Below are 26,893 nucleotides of genomic sequence, written 5' to 3' on the forward strand. Positions count from 1 at the left end.
AAGAAAAATGAAAGTCAAAGCTGAAAGTAAAATGGACATAATTTTAATGATTTTTTTTTAATTTTGTGCATTGGATTCAAACAGCAAACTGTGTGCACTCAACTGTTATCACAATGTTGTCAAGAAGTCTGTGTCTTTTACCATTTTACACACAATTGTTCATTACAGTATGTTGTCAGCCTTGTGGAAACCAGGGGTGTGGCATGGTAAGCAGTGGTGGTAGTGCACCTAGCTTTTATATTATCTAACTTGAAAATATTTCTCTTCTATGATTCCTTTTTTTCTTGATAAAAATAGTTTTCACCAAACGTTGGTGGTGCACACGCACTACCATTCATGCTTGACATCACACCCCTGACAGTAACACATGTTCTTATTTTGTTGATAAAAAGTATTACAAAAATTTCCATACAAAAACTATTTTCATAGAAATCTTGCATTTCCACAAATAAACCTGAACATTTTTTGAAAAAAAAACTGCTCAAGAATTTTGTTCATTTAACATTGTGACTGTATTGATAAATGCAGTCCACTCCAAAGTTCTCCATACGCACTTTTCTACAGATGACCAGTCCTCTTTTTCCTTTCACTGACATCTACCCAGGCTCCATCAAGTTTGTTTATAGAAGGAACTAGGGTTTGGATTAACATATCTGAATGTTAAAATGAAAGCTTCAGTCTTCCACACAACTATAAATACCCATCCATCTTTTACAAGGTAAGACAAAGATTGCAAAACATCATCCTTTTCAATTCAGAATATCTGAACCAACTGTTGCTTTTTTATCCTTGGTGGGGGTTGGGAGAAGGTGTCTGGGCAGGGGGATAGGTATGGATTTGGTAGAGTTATATGTTAATTCTCCTGCCGGTGAATTTAAGGAAAACATTATTGCCTTGGTAATTGACATTTCTATCTCAATCAGTGACACAGACTGTCAAAAAAAAAAAAAAAAAAAAAAAAAAAAAGAAGAAGAAAGAAAAAAGAAAAGAAAAAAAGAAAAACACTGATGAAGATATGCTTTATACTCCATTTGCCATGAAATTCAGAATTGTTTTGCATTACATTTTTCACATCCTGTAAACACATATCGTCTATTCAGATAATCACTGTACTGAGTAGTTGGGAGCTAATAACATCACCACCTCTTTTATCTGGGTGTTCAGAAGACTGTACTGTTTCTTGCAACACTACAGTTTGTGCTGATTCCAAGTATTTTTATTCTTACTGATTTTTTTATTTTTATTTTAATTGTTTTACTGGTTACCCTTGGGGCATTGATACTCCGTCTACTGGCAACAGTTGGACTTCAAAAGGAACCTGTAATTTCTCACTGGACTGCATTTGAAACCAGCCACAAAATGCGCATATAACATTCACTCAGAAGAAGGGAGGAACCCATGATAAACAGTATAACCCCGTGTAACTTGGTTGATCCATGATGCTTGTAAATCAAGTCTGATCACTGCAACTGCTTAGGTCACAGAGTCTCTAGTTCATAGACACAGCGGCATGAGGTAACTCATTTTATTTTGCACAGGTTGCATATTTCCACAGGAAACATTCTCGCTAAATTGTTTGGAAAAAAGACGACAGTTTGTGCTTGGGTGTTTGGCTTCCCAGCTTTATGCCATGGTTTCTTTACCTGGCAACCTTCTGTCGTTAAATGTGTGCATGTTGATAACTTCTTCTGTTTTCACAATAACTGGGGCCTGTGGCTTGTGTTTTAACCGACGCTGGCACTTCAGGGACATCCTCAGTTCTTCTACCATGGCACTACAGAAGGACCTCTACAGAATAACACAGAAAATGAAATATTACAAAACAGATAGACTGCAACTGTGCAGAAAAATAAACTAAAATAATTCTCAAGAGACATGTCAATATAACATCCTCGAAGGTTTGAAAAATTTCATTATAAAGGTTATAACAAATTGTTACACTTTTAATACATAATACATGTTCGTTAAAATATTTTATCAAAATGGGGCTAGTTCAAAAAAATCTCCACCTCATAGTGAAATGAACTGCCAACTAGGAATACATACATATATATATATATATATATATATATATATATAGTCTCAAATTATTGAGATATAAAATTAATCAGCATCATAAGACATATACTATCTCAAAATATAAAAACACATATACACAAATAACCAGAAATTCATTCATGATGTTAAAAAAAACTGAAGAAATATACTACTTTTTGGATTACAACATGAGATATGAAAATTTTCTTTAAACATGAATTCTTCATTGTGCATCTCAAAACAGAACAAAATAGCACTAACACAGACATAAAAATATGGAAAATAGTTTCTGGTTTTATATCTTTTTTGTGATTATGCCTATAAAACTACTGATGATGATTAAAAACAAATATGATTTAATCATGAAATAACAAAGTGTAGAACTTTAAAAATCCATGGAAACATATTAAGTTTCTTTGTCATCATCAGCTTAATATCTGAGACCTGGTAAAAACTTATCTTATGAAGAAAATAATGACCCTATTAATATATATTTTTTTGAATTCCCATTTCATTGACAATAGATTTACTAGAAATTCAGTATATCTGGGGCTCATTATAACATTTCCAAAAAATTCTATTACAAAGTCATATATGTGGAACAAAATTTTATTAGTCTCCCTCCCGAGCTAATTGAGATACACATGTGTTAGTTACATATAGATCAGATGCACGATCTAGCTGCATATTATAGTTGAAATTTACATGGACTGAGACTTAAGCTTTTTCTGTGCAAGAACTAAAAATGTGGAAAACAACCAAAATATGAACAAATATGAAATATTTACAGAACTTCAAAAAGTAATATGAAAACATAATGAAATAAACCTAATTAAACATGCATGGGAAGACTTGTTTTTTGTTTGTGTGTTTTTTTCTCCTTAGGTGTTACTCCTCTGCTGTTTATTAAGTTAGGCTAATTCTAAAATAATACAGGATAAAAAGATTTAATGCCACATACGTGTCATGGTTTTCAAAAATATTTTGCATACACAATCTTTTGTGATAAACGAATACTTTTTAGGCAACTATATGACAGAGAATACTGAGAAAGAGGGTAAGTCACTTCCTATGGTTCACACCTGAGACTCTAGCAAGATAACCTGATACCCAATTTTGTGACTTTTGATCCTGTTCTAGTACCTTCTTGTCCATTCCTGGCTATATCCTCATTTTTCTTTTGTGGGTCCCTGAACAGTTTCCTTAGTGGTCTTCTAACTCTGTGTGTAGTCTACTAATCTATTCCTTCCCCAAAGGCTCACACCTACCAGAATTATGTATTTTTTTAAATATCAGTTATTAATAGCATTTTCCCATCCAATAAACAGGTGAAATCCAAATCTATTTTTACCATCATGACTTCTCTGATTCAGCTTTTCCCCTTCTTGCCCCCGCCAATTTCTTTTTTCTCTACACACACAGTCTCTGCTTGTACCTCCAAAGTTTTTCTCCCTTGCTTCTCCTAGCTCTGGTACCCTACCAAGTTCTTCCATTCTCATATCGATCAGACTTTATCCATTACCTCAGGACGTGACTCAAGAATCAATTTCCAATTGACCAGGCTCATTGTTTTCACTCAATTTAGTTTTGTCTCTTTTGTATTTTGCACTCATTTTAATGTTTTCCTATCTTCCCTCTAGGTCTTCTAAGTCTCCCTCCCAATTAATTGTAAAGAGAATAGATCAAGTTCTCATGACACTGATCTTACACATGTGTTCTTTAAATGTTGGCTAAATTCATGACAGCTACACTCTATCCAAATACTTTAATTCTTATTTAACAATTTTTCTAATTAAATTGCTTATAAAAATGTTTTTCAAAAGCTTAGTGAAATGCATTGTATAGAAGTTATTTAATCAGGTAAAACTTAGGTATTTGTTTAATAACATTAAATTAGTAATAATATTAATTTATTTGTACTAGGAATGTATGATTAAAGCTACATGTGAATTTCCCATTAATAATTACTGTCATGCATAATTTATTATGTGTTAAATTATACAGTTCTGAAATCCATGAATTATATTTCTATTAAAGGATTTATAACACCTGACAGCCAGTATATGGACACAGTATTTCTTGCTGCTTAATACCTACTATTAGATGTACTTATTAAGAACATGATGATAATGATGATGAAGATGATGATGATGACAACACTGTAGAAATGGAAAAATCTGACTCCAAAAGGGGGAGGAATACATAGTCTTGAGGTAACTTAGTCTTGGCTCTCTGTTGAAACATTTAACAGAAGAATTGATTAGATAACATAACAAGGTCAGAACTTGATGCCACTGACACTTAAAAATGTTATAGATGGAATAACATTGAATTGTTTGAAACAAACCTTCATTTAAAACTAATAAATTTCCCAATGTGACGTAATGTATGATACCCCTTTTTTTTGGAAAATGCAGTTTTTAGACATATTGATTATACTAGTTTCAAAAATAATGGAATAAATATATTAATTAATTTTTGTCCATCCTAAGAGAGTGGTCTAAACAACTGATTTTGTTAGAAAAAAATCTTATAAATGTACATACCCATTCAACGATGAAATGACTCAATTTTATTTCTAGTAAGTTAAGGAGTAATATGTATTTAGTACTCCATATGTCACTTCAGACTATAAATAAAGACACATGAAACTCTTTTATAGCAAATTTATGTAATATAAAATTTATAATGCTGAGTAAAATAAAATGTAGGTAAAAAAAAAATATATGCCCCAAAGTCAATCTCTTTCATCTTTTATAATGTAAAATTATTTTAAGTAAATTATATATACAAGTTTTGAAACTCAAAGCTGTAAATTTGTAATGCTACCATTACCATTTTAGCTTTATCTATTTTACAAAGCCACTAAAGAGTGAAAATTATAATCAAGCAACCATTAACCAATCAACAGCCTGGATTATATGTCAAATTACTATTTTTATTTATTTTTTCTCTCAATAAGCTGAATTTTGCCAGCACTTTTTTGATCTATCAATGTACGTTTACCTGAAAAATAGTTTTAGCTTATGTCGCTAATAAAGTCACTATGACACAATAGGTTCTCTTCTCACATACAGAATATTTCTAATCTTTTGTAAAACTATGAAAACCTTTAACTTTGAGCAAAGGTTTGGAATTAATATAGCAAATTAGGAGATTTAATAATATAAAGTGCTGTTTGTGGCACTAGGGCAAACATATATTTCTTTTCATAAAGCTATAGCATACAAATTCCATATCTAGATTTATGTAAGACTCTAAAGTTGAAATTGAAGAGATAATTGTGAAATATCGTTGTTTCCCTGTGCTGTATGTCGCCAAAAATTACTAAGTCTGACTTTTAAATAAAGTTCTATCGTCATTTGATAGAGACAGATTGTCTTGCCTACTTCATATAATGATTGGAATTTTTAAAAATATCTTTGTTGAACGATAAAATAAGGCTTTGAAAATCCCAAGTGAACTTAACAGAAGTTTCCTGGGTTATAATAAAGAAGAAGAAAGAGGAGGAGAAGAAACAGGAAGAGGAGGAAGGAAGGAATGGAGGGAGGGTGAGACTGAGGGAGACAGAGAGAGAAAGAAAATTATCCCGCTTTTCCAATCTCTTCTCCTTAGAGATGGATATGCACAAATTGTGTTATTTAATAAGGTAAGTTTCTTAGAGTGAAAACAACAACAAAAATGGTTCTCCACAGTAATATAACAGACTACAAAAAGAAAAAAGAAAGGCACAAGGATACTAACCATTATTAAAAACCTCTTTTAGTAAGTTTCAAAAGTTTACTAAACAGTGTCTGGATGGTAGGGTGGCACTAACCAAATAGAAGATTCCTGAAAATGAAAATTTAAATCTTTGAGCTGTTAGCATGTAATTACATTTAAATTAGTAAAACTCATAAATTCACTGTAATTAATGAGGCAACCTGTATGTGGCAACACATCTCTAACTCTTGAAACAATGAAGGTCTGGGAACCTTAAAAGTACAAATTTGACTATATTCACATTGCTTTTTAAAAAAGTTATATATTTAAATTTTGAGTACAATAAAAAAACACACAGTCTGAAGATAAATGTTCTAAATAATATCGTTAATGGTGTTATAGAATAATTTATTCTTAATAGCTTAACTTTCTAATTTATAAATATTTATATAACATGATGACAGCACGTGAAGAAGCAGATTCTTATTTTTAGTATTAGAAATTTAGTTGTAAATATGCTTTACACTAAACACTAATTTATTTAACTGCAACTTAAAATGTTTATATGTAGCAATGTCTTTTTAAAAACAGCAACTGATTAAAGTAACCAGTTTTGATTTTTAAACTTTGAAACGCATCTCTTTCATGTTGAATATGTGTAGTAATGTATCACCCAATGGCAGAATAATCATAAAATATGATATACTATTATCAAGTCTGTATTTACTATTTATTTTTAAAGTAGGAAACTCCATTTTATTTGTCTTTCTATCCTATTCTTTGATAGCTTAAAATAACTACATATGTCAATATTCATTGAAAATAATTTCCAACCATTTTTGCATACAGTTCCTTCTTGAAGCAATATCAAAATATCTTCAAACTGCTTCTATCAGATTTTGTAGCTCAGTGTTCTAACATATACTAGCATATATCAACTAAACTGTTTTGTTTTGTGTTTGTCATTTAAATTATTTAACTAATAGTGGGTACCTAGTCCATTCTCAGACACTTTTATAAATAATTTCTGACGTTGTAGGGCATTTGACCAAGAATTCCATATCACATATAATAGAGACAAATCAAAAAGTCACTGGAAAATTAGCATATTAGATAATAACTAAATAATAATGAAAATGGAATAAAAAGTATATATGATGTAATATGCAATGTTTTATATAATATTGGTGTGTTAAATGAGGAAAGTGTCATTTAATGTTACCCATCCTTTTGACTTATTTTTTTTAATTGGCAGTCTTTTTAAAATACCAAATAGCTAATGCTATACATCAGAAGCTTTAATTGACCTAGGGCTATATGAATGTAACAGTGAAGCAACGAGAGATGAAAAATGAATAGTTAAAATTCATGTCAAAATATATATATAGCAACTTTGATCTTGATACTCAGTTTCATAGTAGCTTCTTTTCTGAAAAAAAAAATATTTAGATAAGCTGTGCAGCAGTCAGATGGGACTTTACATGTAGGTTCTTTTTAAAAAAAAAACTTTTGTTTATTTTTAAGTGTGTTTTTCCAGGACCCATCGGCTCCAAGTCAAGCAGTTGTTTCAATCTAGTTGTGGAGGGCACAGCTCACACTGGCCCACGCAGGGATCAAACTAGCAATCCTGGTTCACGCTCTAACCAACAGAACTAACAGGTCTCCCCACATGTAGGTTCTTTAATGCTCCTATTGCTTAATCGAAACTAAAACTCAAGAAGTCAAGTTTTCTATCTAAGGTTATGCACATAACTGGTATCAAAGAGGAACGCTGTTCTCTTCACTTCCATTATACGAATGTTTTATTATATTAGCCTGCCTTCTGAATAGTGATTTGAATTTTAGCTGAGCCTTTTACCTGGATTCTGTTCTTAATAAATGTTAATTTTTTAAATACTAAATAATAAATCAGAGAGATAAAAACAATTACAAGAAATACAATTTTTTTCTTCAATGCATAAAATGACAAAGCATCCTCTGCTTTTGCCTGGATTATTTTACAATGATAAACATACCTAAAGATAAAATATTCTCAGAAAACTTGACCCTTACAGGAACAGTTACCGAATATCTTTATATAGTATTTTGCAAATATAATGAGACCGAGAAAAATGGAGCATCATTATATATTTTTACACATCTCCTACTTAAGCTAGAAAAATCAATAAATAAGGTCTGACAAGTTTCAATACCGCTTTACTCAATGCAGCTGTGAAACACATTTTAAGAAAAAGCAATGGTAATCGTCACATTCTTGCTGCTAGTCATAACGATACGATTTTTCAACAAAATATATAACATCCAAATAACTAATGCTTGATTATGGGAACAATCTCTTTTCTTAAGGCTCAATGGTTAAAATGCGTCATCTTTACGAATAATATCAATTATAACATAACAGTAGCTGGTTATCATATGCAAGACACATCGAAAAACTGTTTTAATTTTTGAAACTCATTTATGGTATATTTTGTAACCCATTCATTTATTTATTTTAAAAGATATATAGAGAGGTTAAGTAATTTTATCCAAGGTTAAACAAAGTTGAGAAATCTTTTTTTTACATTAAAACTGATGCTTAATGATAGGAAAGTAAAATAACTAGAGAGTGCTTAGGATCAAAGCTCACAATCTGTTCATCTATATCAAATTCCTACTCATGCATTTTGTCAGTGGAACTTCAGGGAAAAGAACTATCAAGAAAAATAGTTAAGTATTCTACTTCCATTTTGTGCACTATCTACTTCCATTTTGTGCCCTAGTGTTTGTCTAACACTATTTAGACTAGGCATCTTTCATCTTGGGAAACATACTTGACCCATGATACACTTAGTCCTTATCTGCACAACATGGAAAACATTTACACAGTTCTCAGAGTAACTTTGTACTCAAAAGAGATATTACACTTTAAAAGTTCTAAAGTTGTTTATAAAAATAAGGAAGTTTGCTGTCAAGCTGCAATCTTAATTTTAAAACACATTTACAGGCATAAAAGAGTATTGGTTATCATAAAGAAATAACTTAAAAATCCTTTTGCTGATTTGGAAGGAAATTTGTGAGTAAAATAAAGATTGGCATCTCATTTTGAAGTCTGATTTTATATTTATATGTAAAAACGTTTTTAAAAATCATCCAGATATTCCTTATATGGGTCATTAATAGAAATTGAGGATGATCTGCTCTCAGATAAAGGCAGTAACATAAAACAATACAAAATAGACTATTTGTCCAAGGTTTATATGCAGCTTTTAACTTCTGAATAGCAGCATGCTTTATAGCTACATTTTACTATACTGAATATTTGTTTAGAACTTCACAAATCTTTATTGATGATTTATAGCTGTGTTTGCATTCCTGTATCTTATCCAATAAATGCCTACTCTTAAAAAGCATTGCTCCTCTTAGAACTAATTCTTCAACATTCTGAAAGCAATTTGTGTATAAGGATATATGGATGAGTTGTTTACATTCTTCTGGTTCCATGAAATACAGATTTAGCCAGCTTTGAAAAGTGTTTTCCTTGTGAATAATCTTTCACCCAGGATCCCTAGTCTTGCAGGTTTAAACAAAACCATTGTAATTTCTCCTTAACACTCTACAAATTGCAGTGTTTCAATTCATTTGTCCTAGTATGAATTACAGCTGCCTTCTACATTTGTTATTCAGTCATAGACTGAAAAATAGTCTATGTGCCCTCAAAATTTTCTTTGAACTTTCAGTGACTGGAAAACTATCATTATTTGGAAATTTCTTGGATATGAATTACCAGTATTCTATAATATAAATAACTACATGGACTATATCCTGAAAAACAACAATACCTAGTAGTTCTTAAAATGTACATCTATAATCTTAAAGGAAAGTTAGAGCAAAAATATATGTCCAAACAGGACACATAACTTACAGATTCATTATCTGAGCAATAATTTATATTTTTATTTTTCAGACATGTTTACTACATTTTTTGTACATAAGTAGTAAGAAAGTGAATATTTTTGTCATTAAGTATTTTTCATGTCAAGAAACTCAAAGATCGATGCTCAAACTATTCAATAAAAACAATTTGTGTCGGCAAATCTATTTTCAATTACATGGGAAAGGAAGTATTTCTGTGTGCAAATCAGAAAAAAACAAAAAATCAAACTGTGTATGTTATATTGCTATTCTTGCTGGAAATCAAAAGAAAGCAGAATAATGTATACCTTTTAAAAGAGTACATAGTCAAATATATAAGAAATGAAGAGTAATTTAATCATTAAATTAATAAACCACAATCATGTCATAAAATATTTCTATAAAAGTTAAAATTGTTATAATTACTTATAATTAATGCTTACAAAACCAATATATTATTATAAATATTACCAGATAAAACAAAATTTTGTATATTAAGTAGTTTTTTTTTCAGTATAAGTAACACTTAGAAAGCGGAAACAGGATCTTTCAAACAAATACACGTGACCTGAAATGCACTGATAATTGTTTTAAATGTACCGCAGTTTCTGAGATTCCTTACTTAATGATTCTTAAGTAATATTTTTAAAATCAGCAAAAAGGTAAGGCAAAAAGACAATCAATTAAAAAATGCATGCGTTGGCTAATTTATTTTTCAGACACATTCAGAAAAGGAAAATGTTTTGAGTACTTTCCAAATGATCAATTTACACTTTGGAAAAATTTCAAAAAAATAAATATTTATTTTAAAAGTTTGAATAAATGAAAAGCAATGTACCTTTGATGCATTAATATTTGCATCAAAATTCAAACGATAAAATATTATAAAAAATGGAATACACCACCTTGTGGTTATGCGAAAGGAATGCAATTTACAGTTTTTGAATTTTTACGATCTACATAGTTCAGCATTATCTTCTGTTTTCAGTTTTAACCTGAAAACATTTAAAAACATTTAAAAATGATACATTCTTATTCTACTATTATTTATCAAACAACTTAGTAATATAAAAAAGTTAAAGCGATCAAGAGCTATTTGTTCCATTAATATTTTACAAAATATGTGCTATAAAATGCATTTACATTCACCTTTAAGTGATAATAATAATTATTATTATTTTTATCTTTAACATCATTAGAGGTAAGAGTTGACATGGAAAGATATTAGCTATTCATAAATTTTATCCAAAAAGTTCATAGTAAAGTAGACTGTGTGAATATTGTACCTGCCAGCATATTTAGATAAAGACAGGAAATTTTACATATTTATTTTTTTTTTAATTTGGATTACTGTAGACTAAAGAAGAAAGAACATGAAGAAAGAAAATAGAAAATAGATAGCAAAACATTTTGGTCCTAGAATGGTGAATAACATATTGTGCTTACCTTCAATGTGCAAAATATAATTCATTGCCTGATCGGTCCTCAATAAATAATTATTCAATAAATGAATAATTTCACAAATGTTTATTTTTAAATAAAAAATAGATGAAAGGCAAAATTAAAAGTGTGAATAAACTGTGAATTTCTATATGCCCTCATGCATATCTTGTAAAATGTAGGAATATTTTATGTCTATTTAGAATAAATCAGGTAAGGTTTTAAACTGTATAGCCCGACTGAATAAAATATTTTTCTCAAGAAAAATGAGGAAGAATCGCATCCAAGAACCAAATTTATCACAATAAATAAAATGAGTGATTCTAACAAGCTATAATTATTTGATAAACACAGTAATTTTGAATTATAGAGACAAATAGTTCTTTTTTAGTCTTTATGATAGACTTTTCTCAATAAGTCACTGAAATAAAATTCATTATTAATTTAAATCAATAGAAAGATTAGACAGATAGGTAGGTAGGTAGATAGATAGGATAGATAGATAGATAGATAGATAGATAGATAGATAGATAGATAGATAGATAGATGACAGATAGACAGACATAGATAGATCTCATACCAACAGGCACTGTTTGATACCTTGGAGATACAAATCAAAAACATTAGATTTTTGTTCTATAGAAACTAAGAGTCTAATAGGGAGAGAGGCAGCCACACACAGAAACCAACAAATATGAATGAAACAGTGTGGTAAGGGACACTATTCATAGCTCTTGCAGAGAAAAGATAGTAAGGCTTAACAATGGATGTGGATTGAAAGGGAAAAAAATGCCTTTTCAACTTTCTCAAAGAGGGTGGACATGATTTTGGAATGATGATAGAACCTGTAATCAGCTAAATAAAAAAAGTGAGATATGCAGGTCATATACTTTTCATTGGAATAGGAAATGAAAACCACTTTGTGGGAATAGCTGTGCAATGAGGCCAAACCTTTATATCTATAGATTAGGTAAAGCTTTCTCGGCAAGTCCATGCCTAGTCTTGAGTGCGTAATCTAAAAAGACTAGTAGGAGTTTGCCAGGTTGAATAATGGACAAGGTTTGCTTCAATCAAATGGAAGAGGATTTGAAAAAGTTGGATGACCTTGGAAAATGGAAAGTGATTTAGTGTGACTAGAGTAAAGGTGCAATTGGAGAGAAGCAAAAGATAAAACTGCAATGGTGGACAGAGATAGATCCTGCTAAACTAGGGAATTCCAATTTCATTACAGAAGTATGTGGAGACAGTATGTGAAAGCATTGGGGAATGTGACTAACAATGCTCATGTAATATGAACATAGTTGTTTCTGTCCAATGTAATGTTTCATCTGTTTCTATCATAAGGTCTATTTCATTTTACAGTATTTTAGGTCATACAGGTACATAAAAATTCAAGAGAGCTGGTTGATATATTAAAAATTCAATGAAGTGAGTTGTTTCTAATAGCAATGAAGAAGGCTATTTTACAGAATTAAACCTCACATGCTTTTCTTTTTTTTTTTGTTTTTTAAACAGAATGTGAATAATTGTGCATAAAGACAAGACCTAGGTAAATCATATAAATAGGACACAAAGAGGGCAATAGAATAACATATATTGTCAAGACAGTAATTCATTGGTTTTATTTTAATACTTAGCTATAACTGAAAGAAAGTCATTACATGTGGATGATTTGAGGTTCCAACTAGATAAACCAAATTCTTTCTACAATTTTTGGACTCATTTTAAGCATTAACTAATCATATATCACATCTATTGACAAATAGTAAAAATGGAAATGGATAAGTTAATATTTTTTGTCTTTGATTAGTGTTTTGGATTTGATTTCAAAACTCATTTTGACACCATAAAACTTATAATGTAATTTTATAATATAAAACGTGTACTTAGAACTAATTATCAGTCAAACCAATGCAACAAATATTTGATTTAGCCAAATCAGCCAATATAGCCACTCTGAATGTTGTTGGAAAATAAATCATGTGATTGTCTAAATTTTCCAAACTTTTGAATTATTTAATATACTCATCAAAATTCCCATTTATAAAAACATTATTTCTAAGTGTTAAGTACTATAGTCAAGTGAAAATATAGAAATGCTCTACCAAAACTTTGATTTCATAAAGGATAAGTAATTGCAACATAAATTATTAAAGACAAAGAAATTTTTTTCAAAAATAGTTTTAAGGTTGCAACTTCTTCAAAGAATATTAGCAAAATATATTTGTCTTATATTCATGTATAATACTATTCTTAAGTGCATAATTCTGCTCTTCATATTTACCAAAAAAAGTTCATAAACCTTTCAAATACAAAAGAAAATATAATCACACTCTGAGGCAGGGAATAAAAGTTAAGCCCCCAAAATGTTTTTTTTAATTAAAAAAAGAGTTGTTAATATACAAAAAGTATAAAATAAAGTGTCAGAAGAGTTTTAAATGTTAAAGGATTATTTCATGTGCAGCGCTATAAATTTACACACAAAAGTGTCACATACCATCTAAAAGATATTTTTCTATAAATATCCTTCTTTGTATTTATAGAACTGAGGAAATTAAGTGCTAGAAATATAAAATTTGAATGAGCACAATCTTTTCAAGAATAGAACATTTGTATAAAAAAATGCATTGTAATCCCCCCTCAAAATTGAAATAGTCTCAAAATTTTTGAGTTTTATATATATATTCTTCAAAAGACAGTGGTACAAGGGAATAAAGGGCTCAGTAATAATAACACTAAATGATAAAAAAGAAACCACAATATTTTCACACATTCATTAATTTAAAAGTCCCACAATGCGAATTAGGATTTTTTTCAATAAGAAATTTACTGTACTAAAACTCTTCAAATAAAAATGTCATTTACTCTCTAACATAAAACTGTTAATAAAGAGTGTATCTTAAAACACTTTTTATCTACGGAGAAGCACTTTTTCCTTCATATTACAGTATCTGATTTTTCCTTCTATCATTTATATTCCTCCATTAAACTAACTACAATGCACTCAAGCAGCAAGTCTCTTTTTTTCACACTTTCAATGAGAGAAAAAATAGTCACTTGTCCTGAAGCTGGCTGCAATTAAACACTACATTTAAATTAAAAATCATGAAGGTGGTCATGAGTGCTTTCTGTGCACCCTTGTTATATGATGAATGGCAGAAGACAATTAACAGTCACAGTTCTAAGCTCTACCCTTGGTCAGAAGATCAAAATAATTTATTATAACAACAATGGTTTTAAATTGTAAAAAGGTGACATTTACCTTTTCCAACTGAGCATTTTTTTTGGATTTGTATAAAAACTCTCCCACTGCCACAAAAACTGAGAGCACCAAGCCGGCTGCCAGCACAATGAAGATGCCGCCAATATTCTGGACGCCCAGGGCACTGGCCTCTTTGCTCTCCTCTTCTGGACAACCATTGCCCCTCCACCATTTCTCCTTCATCATGTGCAGCTTGCCTTCCTCTTGCAGCTGAAGAATCGCTATGGTGATTTTGTCTCTATATGGAGAACCTAGGAAAAGAGAGAGTATGTTCATTATCTCAAGGAACCCAGAATTTAATACTTAACGATTAACATGATGAGAGGAAGACAGGGTTTTCTCCAAATGCTCCAAAGTGTGCCATGTTTATTTTTAATACAGGAAAAACAACTGGAAAACGACAGAGAATGGAAATTTAAAAACATAAATTAGGTAGGCGGCCGTTCTAATTTTGAAGGGTAAATTAATTTTGTTTTTATGGAAGCAAATGTCTCCTTCTAAAAGGCAGATTCAACTCAGAGCTTTGGAAAATAAGTACAATGGTAAGTAGAAATGCACAAAAGGGAATGGAGAGAGTGCAAAGATATTTAATGAATGTCTAGGAATCATTCTGCACTGAAAACTTAAGTATTGATAAAACGGTAACCCCTACTTTTAGGAAAGTTGTGGAAAAAATAGTGTTTCCCTTGTTAAGCCAATAATTTAAGGCTATCGTGATTAATACCCTATATTCAGGGGTGGCTAACACTTTGAAAATAATAGGTAATTTTTCTGTCAAATTTGACATGAATAACAAAAATAACAGATTTGCACAGACTTGGATCATTCAAATATGATCATGGCAATGTATTGTGAGATTTATTTATCAGTCATGCTTTGAGGAGAAATGTTCTTTTCAGTTGAGACAACAATATAAACGAAATTTAGTATTTATGCAGATGGGAGTATATATTCATTAGCTATTACATGATAAGTAATAACTTTTCTAATTGGTTGCCCAGAATCATAGAATAATATTGAACTACAGGCATCATTCAATATCTGTCCCAGGGGATTGGTCATCTTGCCTTCTCCCATCCAGAAATAGCCTGTTTCTAAAGTCTAATCTTCTTTCCTAAAAGACTATACTGCACATTCCATTTTTCTGCACAAATTCATCCATAAGTGTTTTTCTGCTTACAGAAAAAACACTAATTTCAGCTTGTATTTAATGTTGCCTGTGATCTTGTTTTGATCTAAGTATATCTACAACTATACCTCAAGCTTTTCTGCTAAGAGAAATTAAAAACCTGGTCAGGAAATTTTTCTACCTCATAAAGGACACCACTACATATTTTTATTTTACTTGATTAATATAATAAAACTAATTCAGCATTACTCTTTTGACAATAAGCAAGCTAAAAGTAGAAAGACAAAGAGAATCATAGAAAGTAAGTAGCCTATTGAAAACAATTGGAGGAGTGAAGGTCTAACATATCCAGCAGGAGAGCTGATTCTTTAACATAATCCTTAACATACTAAGAAGAAATGTTTAAGTACATGGCTTCATACATTTTTCACAGCTTTCTTAGAAAGGAGTATTGTCCATTCCTATAATTAGAAGTCAAATACTATATTTTCATTGTGCAATCATTCCTAATTATAGTAGAGGAATTCCTGCTGCACAGTTTCTTTCCTGTGCTCTCCTCCAAATACTCAGCCACTGCAGAGCTAAAGGAACTAGCCCAGTCCACCATACTTTTTATGTTGGTCACTCACGGGACCTTCAGCTTAGGTCACCTAGTATTGTTACTATTTCTTTTCAAGATGTGACCTATATTCCTAAAAAGATTATAAACCCTTTGGAATAGATAAATCAAAGAAGATAGATGATTATCTATCTATCTATCTATCTATCTATCTATCTATCTATCTGTCTGTCTATCTATCTATCTATCTATCTATCTATCTATCTATCTATCTATCATCTACCTATCACCTATCTTCATCATCATCTATATTTATATATCACATGTCTTATATATCATCTATATTTATTCTCAATCTTTTCTCACACAATAGACTTTCAACAAATGCTTCATATTATAAGGAGCATAATATATGCTTGAAGCATTCTTAACATAAGAGAGACAACCTGGTACTTTTGGTCTCTCTCACATGTGTTTAAAACCATAAATAAGGCCATCTTTGGCTATCCAGTTGTCATTAATTCACTACATCTAGCTTAGCACCAGCTCAGGGTCACTTTTACTCGGAATTACCATTCTGATTAACCACGTAATTCTTTTCAAAATAAATATTTGATTGAAAAAAAATTCATTTTAAGCAGAATTTAAGTTCCTTAGATATGTCTTCTAATTAGAAATATAGCATTATGCAGTTAATATAAAAATGTGGCTTCCTTTCTGGAAGTACAATTGTAAGCAAACTTTTGAGGGGTAATGACTTGAAAAGTAGACTTTCAAATATGAAAAAAATCCTTGGTATAGCTAAGTAATAGTTTGAGCCAGCTCATTTCTCATCCCAAGAAATACACTTATTGATAGAACATTATTCTGTGGCCAACTCACCATACACAATGAACTGCATTAGCATGTTTATTTTAATATCTTCTCAATATTCTCCACTACATTCTCAAAATAAAGCACAGACAAACAAAAGCAAACCATTTTCAACAAACGATGGATACATCTTGATCTTGCTAGCTGAGATTCTTATTTCCAGCACTTATCATAAATATAAACATTTCCCATTGCTGGCAAACCTCACAGCAGTGTAAATATAGTCATGGTGAATGGCATTTGCTTTGAATCAAAGCTACAAAGTTAATATACCACATTTTGAGGGTTTTGACACAACAAAATAAGAAATATACTCAATGACAGCAAATCATTGCCATGTTTTACTTGTCATTCTGTCATTGATTTTGTTTAAATAATTATTTATAAAAAGAAACAATAATTCAACAATGAATTATTTGATACACTACTTAATGCTCCTTGGGAAGCATTTCTATATAGATACCAAGTCAAGTCAAACATAAACTGAAATTTCATGTATTTGAAAAATCTCAAAGACATACTGAAATCAAAGAACAAAAGTATCTTTCATTCTCCTTCTGACATGAACAGCCATGGGCTTAGCTCTAATGAACAGCCATTAGTTAGATACACAGAACTTATGTTTTGCCCAAGTCACAACTCAGCCTGACTCCATATGCTGGCAAGCAACGAACTTAGACTGCATTGACTGGCAACTGAAGGAAGCTAGCTTTTCACAGCATAAGGCTGCCTCCGAGGAAGATGTGTATTTGCAAGAGGACTTTTACGTTTGATTAGAAAACTACTGAGGAAATTGGAAATATGTCTATCATAACATGTACTATTGCACCTAAAAGTCAATCCTCAAATGCTTTCGGGGGCAGACAGACAACCATAAATGAGTGAAGATGCAAGTTAGATAAAAATATCTGGAAAATTACAATATCCGAAGTGGAAAGATAACTTTAAGTTCCGGCTTTATTAAAACTCTGTGAGAATCAACACAGAATTATCAGATACTTTAATTTTTTGTGACATCACATGAAATATTTTATTTAAAATTCTCTAAATTAAATGTTTACAAATAAATTATTAAAAAAAAAACGTCATGCAGTATAGCCAAATACTTTTTTTACACACCATCAGACACATCAGATTTTAATTAAATTTTTAAATATTAAAAAAGTCATTTTATAATTGAGAAAAATAATTCCATTGTTTTCATATGCACATATGTAATTACATATCAAATCGAGCATCTTTTCATATATTTATTAGCTACTTGTATTTCATTTTCTATATTTAGCCCTTTAATTTCATTATGCAATCTCTGATGTTTGGTGCTTTTATACTCTCAAGTTCAGTGACATATACTTCAAACTGACAGTAAGGAACTATTATGTTTTAAAAATGGTCTTTTTACAAGTTGTCAAGAGATCCCATTTACCAGATAAAAAATGTTCTAGCTTGAGAGAAAGAGAGAGAAAGACTTTCATCTATCCATTAATAAAAAAAAAAAAAAAAAGGAAAAAGTTAAAAACTTGTTTAAAGTGGTTAAATTTGTTTTTTGGTGAAGAATGCATCACATCTATTAATGTCCATCAATTATTTTAATCTCAATTTGAAAAGTACAGCCTTAGATGACAATAATTATAGTTACTACATCAATTTTCCCCGTAAAAAGTATTTTGTTTCTTGTTAGATCTTTCTGCTTGTCCCTGGCTAGATATCTCCCTCCCTGTCTTTGAATTCATATATTATTACAGCTCATCAAGTTGCATTCTTTTGTATGCTCTTTTTCACCTATCACTCCATATGCTTCATGAAACATCAGTCCATAAGAATTCACATTGCAATTATCACCTTAAGACAGGTCGCTATATCTGGTTTTCAAGTCTCTGTACAAGATATTTTCTGGGACAAGTGTTATGAGTTATTTAAATATATTTGTATACCAAAATTGATGAAACCATTTTTATTTTTGGAACTGAAAAATGTATACAACCTTTGTTCTTAACAGCACCCAAATCCTTTAAACCTTTTGCTAAAATCTAAGGGACTGGCTAAACATAGTTGTTTTCCTTAATGACAAATCCTCTCTGTTCACTTCCTAAAGGATTTTAGTTTCCTTTGTTTTATATTTCATAGTTATTCAGATCAATATGATAGGATGTGCTGTGTATGACACAGAATTAGATAACATCTGGTAGTTGCTGTCTTTGAGTCTGGGAAGGCATTACTATGAATTAGACTACTCATAATTTTAGGTTTCTTCTAGCTTGTCATTACTCCAAGTTGTTGTACACTTTCTGAAATATAGTCATTTACATGTCTTGTGAGTATGTGACTGTATCATAATCACTAAGCATATATTTTTTCAGAGGACTTGCTTCAAAGAACTTTAATAATCCCTCTTCTTTGAAGGAGCTGAGTCTGATAAATATATCTAAGACATATACCCCTAAACTTGAAGTCCCTTAAATATTGGCTTAAGAGCAGGCTACTTGTCAGTGATAGGTAATCAACCAGACATTATTCACATCATTTCATCCAGTATTTATCACAGTGTCTATCACACATTAAGCATTTAACAAATGCTTTGTGAATGAAATATTGAACCAATTATATCAATTATGATATAGCCAAAATATATCAAGGTAGAACTTCTACCTGTGGACATCTTCTCAGGTTCTTATTAACTTTAGTAAAATAAGTAGAGTCTATAAACAGACTTAGATCACAATTCTACTGACCATCTAGAATAAATCAGGATGACAAACAAGTTTATAAATTTTTTGCCATCTTTATATTTATATCAACAGTCAGTGATTTCTCTTGGTCAGTGCCTTAATAAATAAATGACTTGCTAGCACAAAAGATGTGAGGATATCTATTGGAACCATCAACTTTCATTCTTAAAATGCTGCTCTGTCAATGTTAGCTTTCATGAAATGGCTCTCTGCTTCCTATGCTGAGATGAGTGCTGGGCGCCCTAAATGCACAACAAATTTTGGGTGCTTTTAGAGCTTTATCTCTTTTTACCATTTTTTTCATGATAAAAATCTTTCAGTAAAATTGAAAGTAGACCGTACTCTCTTAGAGCCTTTTCCTCAGCAAAAGATGGATTCTATTATCTCTTAGGACATTTTCTCTCCCATATTTGTTCTAAAAGTGTTGAGAAAAAATTTTTACTTACATTTCAAATTCACTTTTATATATCTATACTCTCAGTTTTATGTTTTATTCAGTCAATAATGCTGTTATATAATACCATAGCATCATTGTTATTTTCCTCCATAGAACTTATCTCAATTTGTAACTAAAAAATTTCTGTGATTATTTGCTTACTATTATTTACAGCACATAATAAGAACACAATATTTGTTGAATGAATATGTGCACACATAAAATACTGTAGTAATAACTTAATAATTGTGCATACTTGAAATTTTATCTTCAGTAATTTATTATGAGTCAAAACTATATCTAGATCTTCATCTATTCTTTATCTAATAATTAAAATACATTTATTTCCAGTGAAGCATTTAACATAAGCAGCAACTAAACACTTCATGAGACCCATTTCAGACTTGCTGTTAGATAACAGCTAAACTAGTGTGGAGTTACTGTCATCACTCTTTGTATTTTCTTTTGAAGATACCTTACCAAATACCCTCAATTTGATAGGTGTATGAAAAATCCATGAACAAGAATCATAAAAATTAAAAAAGTGTAAGCTCATCTTGAAAACAAATTATCAATTTGTAACTTTTTAAATTACAGAATGGTAAATGACAGATAAAAGTGATCTATTCTCCATGATACCTAGTAATCTTTCAATATGGGAAATCTATGAACATAATTTTCTTGCTTACAATTTTTCAGTGGTGTTCTACATCTATAGAATAAAATCCCAATTCATAAATATGTCATACAATTCCTACCTTCAACCGATCACAGGCTTCCTCTCTGAATGGATCCTCTTCTTGCACCTCACCTGACAGTGATACAAGCTAGTTGTATTTCCCACTGCCAAGAGAATCCTGTTTTCACACTTCCTCCAATGTTCTGGTTGAATTTCTCACCTAAATAAACTTCTGTTTGTTCTTCCCTATCTTCGTACACTTTTCCTTGACTGCCATAACACATTGCAGGCACTCTAGCATGGCATTTGATACATCATATTCTAATGTTTTTCTATATCTCTTTTCCTGCTAGTTGATGATATGAGTGTCCTGAAGGCAAGAACACTTGTCTGAACCATGTTTGTTTGTTTGTTTGTTTGTTTTGGAGGGGGTAGTATTGATTATTACATACACAAACATATGATGCTAGATTATAGGTATATAGTGGTGAACAATGTACCATGAGTCCTGCAACAAAAATACATACATTGAATAACTTCTTGCAAATATGAGGACCGTTATAATGAAGAACACAATATTATAGTTACCTAGTAACAGAGAAAACTGTCTTAGTCTCGTGTGTAGGTACACGGAAAAGTTTGCATTACTTTAAAAATAAGGATTGGGACAATAACTCTTCTTTCTCTTTGTCTGCCTTTTGCCTACTTTCCCTCTATGTTCTTTTTAGACGCATTCCTGTTTTAGGAACACAATATACAGGAAAAGAAAATGATAGTGAGGGCATCCCAAACCCACTTTGTTCATTTCTGCTAGCCCCAGAGGATAGGACTAGGTTAGGTATAAGATATCAGAATCATGGTGGAATGGAGTCAAATATAAATGCCACTGCTAATGTAGACAAGACAGAAGAGAGGTGGAAAAAAAACACACAAAAACATGAAGTATAGCCTACATGGATTTAGGGAGCAAATATATAGATATCAAGATATACCACCAAGCATATTTTAGAGATAATAAATTTTAAAGTTAAGGACCTATATTCAAAATCAATAACTGGCTTAAATTGGATAGAGGTTATGTTTTTTTCCCTCTGTTGTAGACCTCAAAATGCAATGTCTTTATGACCTCTATAGACAAGTAATATAAATTCACTATACTCAAAGGAAGATTTGCAGAATCCTCGGGAGAATACTCAAGTGTCTAAAATTATAAAGGGAGATGTTTATATAAGGCACATAAAATATATCAATATAAAACCAAATTTATAGAATACATGTTTTAGCCAGTTGCCTTTTATTCATATTCTGAATATCCTCTAACATAAGTGAGAAAGAATAAGAAGGGCCAATGTTATCGGCATATAATATAAAAGGAAACTTATGCTAAGTTCACTGATCCTGCATATTCCATACATATTAGTTAAAAGTGGCTAGTGAAGTAGATTTGTAGTGACAGTTCTTCTCTGGGTGTCAAATCATAAAACTCTGACACTAAGTATGAAAATAAAAATAGTTTTATCTTTGAAACCCTGCCTTTCTTATAATTTCTCATCTGCAGAGTACTCATGTGAATAGTGGTAAGAGTGGAAATGTCAGGATTGCTTCTCCAATTCTGATTATTTTCATGCCAAATCCAATACCAAACTTTAATGAAATAATTTTAAAAGTTAGACCATTTTAAATAAAAGCATCATCATAGTTAATCATCAATGGCCCATAACCTGGGAGAAAGGACAACTTTCTGAAGAAGGTAAAGCACCCATTCTTCAAGGTAGAGCTTAACTTCATTTTTCTATTTGGCCTGACTGTTTTGGTCCTCACTAAACTCTACCATTCTGAGTCCCTGCATTATATAACAGACCACTTGTTTATGTTGCATTTTCTTTATTTTATGTTGTTTGTTTTTCCACATTTGTATTATAAGAAAGGGGATCATGCATACCCATATTTTACGTTCATTATTTTCACAAAGCTAAGTAGGCTTTAAGAGGGAAAAATTTTCTTATAGATTGACCAAATGCAAAAGAAGCATATAGGTCTTCAGAGATAATCTCTGAATACATCTTGAATACCATTTACTAAACACTCAGGAAATGTTTGGAGAAGTAAAAGCTTCATTTTATTTAGTCAGATAATGCCTTGCAATAGGAATTGTCCCATATTTATAAAGTAGATAATCTCCTTCTTCCCCCTAAATTGTGGTGATCTAACATGTACCTATTGGCTATATGTAGTCAGGTTCCATAGGAAACTACTTATTATTGGTTAGGAATTGGTCATATTAACAATCCACCTATCTATAACATATTCAATGTTTCTAAACATATAAAATAGAGAGCAACAGGGGTAAGACACAAATAACTTAAAAACCACAAACACATCCTTTCAATTATTATAAAACATTTATTCAAGACAGTCTTTAGAATTCTTTATGGTGCATATGTTCTGACCCACATACTATAACTATAATATGCTTAATCTCTAACACAATCCAATTATGTAGACATGATCCTACCCATTTACAGATGAGGACTCTGAGTCTCAGGGAGGCTCAGTAACTTCACCCAGGATGCCAGGAACGCTCAAGTGAAACTAGGATTTGTACATAACTCATCTGACAGCAAAGGCCACCATATAGTCTGTATAACATACTGAGAAAATGCTTTTCACATGAGTGCCAGCAAATGCAAGGCATTCATCTTTGTAACGTAGTCCTTACAGGTTTCACCTCTATGTTTTGACTCCTTTTTTTCCCTAATAGTTATTCATTGATCTTACTTAGTCCTGCTAACTAAAGGATGACAGTCTGACATAGTCAATCTGACTAAGCAATCTGTAATAGAATTTGAGCCCATGGCTTTGGACTAATCAGCGTAAAACACTAACTAAATGAATTAAATGATCCAATGTGTGCATATACAATCTATCAGAACTAACTCTGTTTTCATGAGAATCATCCATTTATGCATTGTTTGGATACCATTTGTTCAGCATTACAACATTAATGCAAGCTGTTCACACTGATGCTCACAATTCATCAAATTTCCTCTGGAAGCTTTCTAGATGCTAGCATGCAAAGGCCGTTGATGATGTCTGTGGTGTGGGCATCGCTTACTGAGACTCTCATTGTTTTCAGTGACGTGAAATCTAGACTTTAACAAATATGCCAGGAATGTACAGCTCCTACAGGTGTAATTTGATGTGTTTTGTTCAATTCAGGTTCTGAAAAATATTAGATCTCAATTTAGCCTTCAAAATCATTTTACCAACATCAAAATTGTGCAATGAAAAAATAGAATGCATTTTAATGGAAGGTTTGACTTGCAGAAAGATGAATAATTTGTGTCAATTTTTTGTGCATTACGTCCAACTAATGAAGACAAATGTATTCATTTATTTCGGCTGAAGAACTGAAGGCCAGCAATTTTATGCATCTATAATGATGAATATTACAGTACTTATTATATGATGAATTGGGAATTCTAGAAGTGAATGGTGACCAAAACAGAAAAAAACAAAACAAAAACATGTTTCTCTAACTGATTTATATTTTTATAAACACTGGCATTTGCTTTAAACAAATAGCATGCCTCCCCTTGTACCAATTCTACATCTCTCACTTCATCAAATAACAAAAAATAATGAATCAGTGAGATCTCATGCATTTAACATTAGAAAGTAGAAGTGAAGAAAGAAATTTCACATTGTGTACATGTCAAAGTGGTATACTCTTACCATAAAAAGTCAATGATACCACCTTTTGTAACATACTTTATGTGGTAGGGGCATTATAATGAGATAAAAGGTACTTGAGAATCATTAATAGGACTATTGTTATGTTGTAATCATTAAGATAAATGTTATAAAACAGTTTATAAAGGTATTATTTAAATGCAATTATGAAATGAGAATGTATCATAATATTTACAATTAAATAGTAAATACACAGAAATAAAAACTGTTAACAATTTTTTGTGTGATAAAATTGTCTTTGAACTTAACCTTAGTATTAAAAGGCATTGTATGGTGGTGGATGGGGGGAAGGGGGTTCACGGTGTGAGGGATGTAAAAATAAAATTAAAAAACAAACAAACAACAACAACAAAAAAACTAAAGCAACAGAACCCACTGGTTGGGTTTTTCATCCTTAAAAGAATGTTTAACCTACATTATAAGCCTTAAATTAAAAAAAAAAAAATGAAAAAAAATAAAAGGCATTGTAAATATATTCAATTTACATTCATCTTTAGATTTTCCCTTTACATTCTCCATGTATTACATATATTTCAGTAATTCTATGAATATGGTACAACTAATTTAATTTGGATTTTGTTCACAGAAATCATCACTGACCGAAATTTACTATTGATTCAATCCCATGAGTAAAATGAGAACAAATGAGATTATAGAAAATTTCAGCATCATAGACAATATGTATAGACATGAATATAATTCCCTCAATCGCCTTCTCAGCTGACAAATAATTCACATATATTATTAAAGCTGTGAGGAACAAATGAATGAAGTATGCTACTAGCTTATTGTTAAAACCAGAAATAGTTTTAATGAGACCTTTCATTCACTTTACAATATTTCTACCGAATTGAACACAGCAAAGCAAAATAACACCAACTGCCCTAATGGATTTTTTGTAGACTGCTGCTTTCCTACCAGCTCATGGACTGCTGAGTCTGCCTAGTCCTCAAAGTGCAATATGCACTCAACATTGGAGAGAGAGAAGCCAAAAGGCTTTTAGTACGGTGGTCAGAAGGGAGACAATGCAGTGGAAAATGCCATTAAAGTAGAAATGCTCTCTCTTCGGATAAAGAGATTATCACCTATGGTGAATTAAGAGGCAAGATTGCAACTGTACATACATTTTAAATATTCCTTAATGAAAACTGCTGTTATTTGCTTTTAGGCTTTACCCCATCCAGAGTTTTTTTTTAATTTTTCTTTTCTTAATTTTTTTGAATGAAATAGGAAGTTCAGTTAACTTATTATGAGTAAGAACACCTACAACTTCAAAAATCTATGGTACAGTAAATACCACATTAAAATAACATTGCTGTAGTCAGGAAAATTATGAAAGGGATTTAATGTCACCCCAAGCTTAATTAAACCTACTTATGCTTATTTAGTGTTTACCTTCACATTATTGTCGATTGCTCCACTAAGGTATTTTTGTGTAAAGACAGCTTCCCTAATTAAACAGCTTATATCTGAGTCATTCAGCAATTTTATAACACACTGGTCAGTAATCATCACACTCAGAGAGATGAATGGTGATGGCAGAGCCCTAGATAAATCACAGAGGAGGAGTCTTAACAGCTAAGCAGTGGATGCATGGACTTTTAGGGGAAAAAAAGGAAAATATGTATACGTTTTAAAATATTATTGATTCCCTACTCCAAAAGAGACATAATTATTTCTGTTTTAACCTCCTTCACTTAATCAACCACATACACCTCTATGACAATATCTGAAAATCTGAGCAATAATGTAAGTAAAGGGATTTCCTCTCTTTGATCACATTTACACATAGCTGAAATTTTCATTACGGATTATGGCTCCTGCAAATATAACCTCAAAATCCTGGGGAATTTCTGGAACTGATCTAAATTTCCAGAGACTGAGCTGATATTGCTGTGCTTTGAATATATTTATCTCCTTAACTCTTGCTAGGAAAAGAGCAAGAGCCTCAACAGTTTTTAACACCTAATACATTCTTTTTGTTTTGTTTTGTTTTGGCTTATGATTAACAAAAATTTAAAACTAAGTAAATATAATGTATTCCAAATAATCTTCAACATACTTGAACAATGATGATATAAAAGATAAATGCTAATTGACTAATTGAAAAATGCAGATTATGGTGTTGGTTGAAAGCTTTGGGGAAGTCAGAATCTCATACAAGTACTAGAGTTTCATGCCACTGTGTTTATTAATAAATAAATATAAATATTTCATGAAGCCATATAGCTATCAGAAGTATGACATAGTAAATCATAAATTACTGCCTGAAATATTTTTCTCAGAACTAATGTATTTGAGGGAGTGAAGTGTGAAGTGCCTCTTTTTAAGTTATACTTCTTTGTTGAAATTATATGAGAATTAAGATTCATCATAATGTACAGAGTCCAAAATAATTCA

General features: G+C 31.1%; 1 protein-coding gene across 2 annotated transcripts in view; it reads right to left on the reverse strand.

Annotated features, from left to right (window-relative positions):
- Positions 1–10: 10 nt before the first annotated feature.
- Positions 11–26,893, reverse strand: part of GRIK2 (glutamate ionotropic receptor kainate type subunit 2) — a 606,408-nt gene continuing 579,525 nt past the window's right edge. The window contains exons 16-18 of one of the 2 annotated variants that reach the window (XM_081036881.1): positions 14,336–14,586; positions 5,782–5,868; positions 1,651–1,788 (exon numbers count right to left, since the gene is read on the reverse strand). In XM_081036881.1, the coding sequence (XP_080893007.1) occupies positions 5,821–5,868; positions 14,336–14,586 (299 nt within the window). In that variant the 3' untranslated portion in view covers positions 1,651–1,788; positions 5,782–5,820. Of the gene's footprint in view, positions 1,789–5,781; positions 5,869–14,335; positions 14,587–26,893 lie in introns of both variants that reach the window. The other variant, XM_081036880.1, reaches the window with a different exon arrangement.

Source organism: Rhinolophus hipposideros, assembly GCF_964194185.1.
Source record: "Rhinolophus hipposideros genome assembly, chromosome: 3".
Classification (NCBI taxonomy): domain Eukaryota; kingdom Metazoa; phylum Chordata; class Mammalia; order Chiroptera; family Rhinolophidae; genus Rhinolophus; species Rhinolophus hipposideros.